Source organism: Myotis brandtii, unplaced genomic scaffold, assembly GCF_000412655.1.
Source record: "Myotis brandtii unplaced genomic scaffold, ASM41265v1 scaffold469, whole genome shotgun sequence".
NCBI classification, from domain to species: Eukaryota; Metazoa; Chordata; class Mammalia; order Chiroptera; family Vespertilionidae; genus Myotis; species Myotis brandtii.
In genome coordinates, this window is record NW_005367911.1 from 490565 (window position 1) to 496725 (window position 6161).

A 6161-nucleotide genomic window follows, 5' to 3' on the forward strand; every position below is an offset into this window, starting at 1 on the left:
TATTTCTCTCACATCGATATTTCTCTCTGTCTCTCCCTCTCTCTTCCACTCTCTGCAAAAATCAATGGAAAAATATCTTCGGGTGAGGTTTAACAAAAATAAAAATAAATAAAGAAGAAGAATAAAGGTCGACATAGCTCAGCCTTCTTTAAAGGGTCAAACAGCTTTTCTACATCCTTTCTCTGAATCTTCCTCAACAACACGAGGTAGATGTGGTGACCAGCTCCCCTTTTCCAGGTGTGAAAACTGAGGTTCAGACAGGTGCAGGGCCTTCCCAAAGGCTCCCTAGGGAGGAAGGGGAAGAGCTGGGACCCAGGCCCTTGAACCTCTGCCTCCAATCTTAAGCTCTTTACATGACTGTCCCTGCTGGGAAGGCTGCAGTCACAAGGAGATGACCCTCTGTCAGGTGAAGCATTTCAGGGGTTAAACCAAGCCCCTGCCCCTGCCCTTGCCCCTGCCCTTCCTTTCCCCTCCTCCCTCCTGGGCAGGCTGAGGTTAAGAAACACTGGCAGCATCACAGTGATTAGTTGTTTATTTCATTAAATGATTAACGAGGCTACATTGTTTCCCAAAGGGGTGTCTAATTTGTGGGGGAAACAGCTGCAGAGATGGAAGCTGAGTCTGACTCCTGCCACTGGGATGGGGGGTGGGGGTGGGGGTTAGGTTCCCTCCCTCCAGCCTGCAGGGGCCTTTGAGGATCAACAACAGCCCCATTCCCTCCCCCCGACCTATTGGGCTCCTTAGTCCAGAGGTGCAGCCCTCCCTGGAAATAAAACGTCTGCCAACCCAGACCTGCAGAGGGGACCAAAATCTGTTGCCAGTGGCATTGGAAATGTATTAAACTTTGGGGGCTCCTCCAGCTGATTTATTTTCCTAATTATGTTTGCTTTAGGCGGATATTGAAATGCGTGTGCACTCCCCAAGCGCCAGCGTGGCAGGAGCGGGAGGTTGGGAGAAGAGAGGGACACAAACACTGCACTTTGGCAGCCACAGGCTTGAGCCTGCTTGGTACCAAAGTCCAAAGTGAAAAGGGAAGCGGCGAGGCCCCAAATCCTAAATTGATGGTATGGCGGTTCCCTGTGGGGGAAGAGTCAGTCCTCTGGGACCAGGCTGAGAGATGGGCCTTTCCCAGAACCCTTAACCCAGGTCTCAGGGTCCTTGAGGAGGGTCTCAGAGTCAGCCTCTAACCAGGTCACGGTTTCAGAGGGTGGGATATCCTATGCCCTTAAGCTGTCCCAGAATCCTGAAGGAGATTGGCCGAGATGGGCCAGGACAGCGTCCTTAGGAGAGGGAGGGAAAGAGGTGTCGGATGAGCCAGGAGTGGGTGGGGATCTCTTTTCCACTCAAGGCTGGGCACTGGCATAGGGAAAGGAGAAGCTATTTTAAATGATACATCTCAGAGCCAAACCCCCAGCCCCCATCACCGCATCCAGATGACCCATCTACCCCCAAACCCAAATCTGGTCACTTCATTCTGTGCTTGAAGTCCCTGGTGCCTCCTCACATCCTCAGAAGGAAGTCCTGGTTCCCCTGTGGACCCTGCAGTGGCCTTAATGTACCTTCCCAGCCTGTCTTCTGCCCTTCCCGCCATGGCAGCCCCGACCGTGCCATGTTGTTTCTCATCGCCATACGCCTGTACTTGCTCTACCCTCTGTCCAGAGCGCTTCTCCTACCCCTTTCCTGCCTGGAAAACTCCTCTTCCATCCTCAGGACCTGGCTCAGGGGACTGGCTCCCGAGGCTGTAAGGAGCTCCCACAGCCCAGGCACTGTCACACCTGGGGCCCCTCTTTTTCCTGACGGGCTGGTCCCCAGAGCAGAGAGGCTGGTCCCTTCGTCTCCCAAGCCCGTGTCTGGCACACAGTTGGTGCTCAGTACATATTTGCTGAATGAATGCGGGAGGGATGGGCCGTGATTTGGGGGTGGGGGTTCCAGATGGGAGGGTAAGGTCTGTGTTCTCCCCCAGAGTGTGTCTGGAAGAACTGTCTGGGGCTGGGGGAGGGGAGGAGAGGGCCAGGGATGGTTCCTGGGGGAGAATGTCACCGAAAAGAGGCCAGTGGGACCAGAGCCAGGGAGGGAATACAGGACAATGTGAAACCAGACTCCCGAGAAAACAGACCAGCACTGTCTTCCTGACAACACGTGCTGCAGCCAGCCCCTCCACCAGCTTTCCTTCCACAGGGGGTTGGGAGGGGGTGACCCTAAACTCAGCTGAGGCTCCCTCCAAAATCATCCAGAGCTCAGGATGGAAAGAGGGTGAGAACCCCTGCCCGCCTCCGAGGAGACTCCAGAATCAAACCTCTGTCCCCTTGGGAAACGTCCCTCTGTCCAGGGTCAGCTTCTGCAATGTGGGGGCTTTTGGTGCTCTCCCTACCCCCACAACCCTTAGGGCACCAGCAGATTCCAAGGTGGGGGTGTGTGGAGATGGTGAGCAAAGGGCCTGGACCACTTCAGCTGGACCCCTCCCACTCGAGCAGGGGGCCCCAGCGTGGCTGAGTAATGAATTGCACATCAGTCCACTTTAAAACCCCCTAATGGCTTCAGGATTGTTTGGCTCATTAACTGAGATGAATATTCCCAAGATACCTCACTTCCCCACCTCTGGCTCCTAAAAGGACACTGCCCATCCAGCCCATGACTTCCTCTGCTTCTTCCCGAAGTCTAACTTTCCCTCCTGCTACTGGAGATTGGTAGACTGGTATTTAGAGAGCCACAAAACTAAAGCCACAGCCGTTTTCCATGGACATGGGCTTTATTTGGGGACGGTTGGGGAAGCGAGGGAGGAGCTAGGACGGGTGGGTATATGGGGGGAAGGGCTTCTTAACTTGCTTTGTAATTTAGTGCATGTTGCCTGGAGGTTAGGGTGAGTGAGCACAGCTGTAGAAGTGAGAGGAGAGGAAAAGGGAAGTTCATGGAATAGACACTTTCCTTACAGAAGGAAGCCAGGACCAGGATATGGGGCCTGGGGGCAGGGAGGGAAGGCACTCTTCATATACTGAGACTCAACCAAGGTCACGCTCGACACCAGCTTCCCTAAACCCCCTGCCCCGTCCCAGCTCCCGAGCCAGATGCCTGCTCTGCTAGCTCCCTCAGCTTCCTATGGAGAGGAGGGGGGTGAGAGTGTGGGGAATGATGGTACCCTCTGCCTCCAGGTCCCTTGCCCAGGAGAATTGCTCACTCAACCTGCCCTGAAGTTCCAGCCAGTCAGGGGGTCAGGAAGCCAGGGCGCAGGCAGGGGAACAGTTGTGCCCTTCACCACCCCTCCTGACGCTCTGCCCCTCCCGGGCTCCTCACATGAGGTTGCAACTCTTGGCTCGATCCTTGTGTATCTCGCCTTCGTTCCCATTCCCCCGGTCGGGCCTTCCTGCCAGCTGAGTGGATCGCTGCAGTCCCCGGCGTGAGTCAGTACGGCGCAGCTGCCTATGGCCACCGCCAAGGGAGGCCACTGTGGTCACGTGGAAGACATCCCTGACGCTGCGCTCAGAGGACCGGGAGGAGCACTCCACATAGGACACGGCCCCCACCTGCTTGGCCAGCACAGTGCCCTGCAAGGATGGAGTGCATGAAGGAAGTTATGCATTTCAGCAAGGGGCAGGGAGGCAGAGGGCTGGGGGAGGGGAGGAGGTCAAGGGATCAGGCCGGAGGTTAGAGGCCAGGACAAGGGATGAACAAAATAGGGTGTTTTCAAATCGGAGACTGAGAGGGTCGGAAATGGGAGATCTAGGCTGGGATGAGGTCAAAGGCCAAGAGTCCCACCTGCTCATGTGTAACAGGGATCAGCCTCTGCTTGGACAGCTCCCTCAGCGTGGCCAGGTCGGTCCGCATGTCCAGCTTACAGCCAACCAGCACAACCTTGGCATTCGGGCAAAACTCCTGAGTCTCCCCTTGCCACTATTTGGGGAGAGAAAATAGAGTTATGGATGGGGTAGAAGAAGGCACATGGTGAACCGTGCTCCACTCCAGAAGCCCCCCCCTCCCCCTTTATCACAGCATCAGAAACAGACACCCCTCTGGACGCTCCTGTGTGAGCAAGGAGGTGGGAATGGTGGGCTTGGGCTGAAAGCAGGGATGGGGTGTGGGAGAAGGGGAGGGAGGAGAGGGCTGAGGTGGGGCTGTAGGGTCTGTGCCCTGCGTCTAACATGAAGCTTCTGCCAGCCTGGAGCCTCCCCATTCTGACCCCCTATCCTAAGTCTGTGTCTGGGAACAGACCAATCCCGCCCTCCCCAACCCTCCCCCACCTGGGAACTGGGGCTGCCTTAGCTGACTTCTGGCCTTTCACCATAGGCTTTTCTCATGGAAATAGGGGCCTGGGGAGGAGACCACAGCGCTTTCCCGAGCTCCGAGAGCAGCAGCATTCCCATCCAGTCCATCTGGGGTTCCCACGCCCAAGGAGACGGGGAGGGTGGCTACGAAATCTCTTGAGTACCTCTCCCTGCTCTCCCCCAGCACCCCCAGATGCCCTGCCCAGCTCTGAGGATTGATTTCTAGGAAAGGAGTGGGGGGGGGGGAGGATGAGAGCTTCACACACTCTCCAGTTGATGGCTCATGTTGTATCAGAACCGTGGTTTCTGGTCCCCCTCAGTCTAACTTCCCGCTTCCCCAGGCTCCCACCTTCTTGAGGACACTGTCCAGTGTTTCTGGTCGGCTGATGTCGAAGCAGATGAGCACAGCGTCCGAATCAGGATAGGCGAGGGGCCGGACATTATCATAGTAAGAGGAACCTGAGAGAAGACAGAGGGAGAGGGCAGACAAGGGTCCTGAGTGGGTGGAAGGCCTGGAAGGGAATGGGAGACCTGAGGCTAGGATCGGGGACAGGAAAGAGCCGTTATTAATAGCCATCCAGGAGCCTAGGTTTCTCCCAGGCGGGGACAGGCAGAGGGGAGGGTAGATGGCAGAAAACAGCTCCCCACTTCCCCAGGGGTTTCTCTGAAAGTAAGCATCCTCAATCTTTTCAGAGTCTGAGAAGCTCACGAAATCTCTGGACATTCTCACAGAATTTTGTGTGTGCTTTCTGGGCTCTGACAGACATCTTCTAATGACCTCCAGGGGACCAGAGTAAAAATAAAACCCTCCTTTTTGGAGAAGGGAGAGAGCTCTCCCATCCTCTTGGGACTTGATCTCAGATTTCCATAGCTCGGTCTAGAGAAGTCGTTCCCATACCCAAAGAAATTCTAAATGTCTTTCCTAAATCCAGTACAACCTCCTAAAAAAACATGTTCCCAAATAACAAACATTGCTTCTCAACTTTCCCAGAGAGGCAGAATCCAGCGGAGGGGATTGGATACCGGGCGTTTCTCCAGGGCATGGTTTCTATGCATGTCTGCAAGCTCTGCCTCAGTTTCTCTGGCTTTAAGCAGAAGGTTGATTTTCCTTCCTCCTAGAATTAGGTGGATGGGCTGAGCGGAAGCCTAAAGGTCTAGCCGAGGGAGGGGTCCGGATGGGGGCCTTGGAAGTCAGGGTGACCCCAGGGAGTTGGCTACCTGAAGTGTCCCACATGTTGAGCTCAATGCGGCGCTTGTCTATCTCAAAGCTGGCGGTGTAGTTCTCAAACACGGTGGGGACATAACTCTGCAGACACGGATGGGTCAAGATGTGATCCTCCAGTCCTCACTCCAGACAAATGCCCTCCTTACTCCCACACCCTGTCCAGCCCAGCCCCTGGACACAAGTTGGTTTGGTGTGGGGCAAAGGGGGAGATCCTGAGAGCGGCTGCCTCAGGGAATCTCTGCTAGGCGTCCAGACCCCCTCCCAGACCTTGCAGCCCCCAGTTCGTCCCCTCTCCGACGCCCAGGATCCCCGCCATCCCCTAGCACCCCTCCCGAGATCCTCTGCTTCCTCCAAACCCCAATCATCTCACCCTGATCCCCAGTTCCTCCCACCCCAATCCTCTGCAGTCCTTCCAGAGCTCCCAACACCCCCCCCCCCAAACACACACCCCGTCCTCCATGCCTCTCTCTCGTCCCTGGTAACCCCAGTACCCATTTCTGCCCGTCCCCTGGGCTCCAGTCACCCACCCACGCGACCTCAGCTCCCCCCTCCCAAGACACCGGCCCCTCACCCCGGGGTAGGCGTCCTTGGCGAACACCTGCAGCAACGCCGTCTTGCCGCACTCCGCGTCCCCCACCACCACGATCTTGCAGCGGCCGCTCTGCCCCTCCATGGTC

The 6161-nt window shown here is 56.2% G+C and overlaps 1 protein-coding gene across 1 annotated transcript; it reads right to left on the bottom strand.

The window, feature by feature from the left end:
- Window positions 1–2728: 2728 nt before the first annotated feature.
- On the bottom strand, window positions 2729–6161 carry RND2 (Rho family GTPase 2). Its single transcript, XM_005875678.2, has 5 exons — window positions 6056–6161; window positions 5478–5565; window positions 4609–4718; window positions 3754–3888; window positions 2729–3542 (listed from the first exon to the last, which is right to left on the bottom strand). The coding sequence occupies exons 1-5, from the start codon at window positions 6155–6157 to the stop codon at window positions 3288–3290; spliced, it is 690 nt and encodes a 229-aa protein (XP_005875740.1). The 5' UTR covers window positions 6158–6161; the 3' UTR covers window positions 2729–3287.

What these genes read in the sequence shown, in the direction of transcription:
- RND2 (XM_005875678.2), bottom strand. Translation starts at nt 6,157, where the DNA reads ATGGAGGGGCAGAGCGGCCGCTGCAAGATCGTGGTGGTGGGGGACGCG. An exon ending in CCAAGGACGCCTACCCCGGG is followed by an intron (nt 5,566 to 6,055) that starts GTGAGGGGCCGG and finishes CCGTGTCTGCAG; the next exon opens with AGTTATGTCCCCACCGTGTT. An exon ending in TCCCTGTTACACATGAGCAG is followed by an intron (nt 3,543 to 3,753) that starts GTGGGACTCTTG and finishes CCATCCTTGCAG; the next exon opens with GGCACTGTGCTGGCCAAGCA.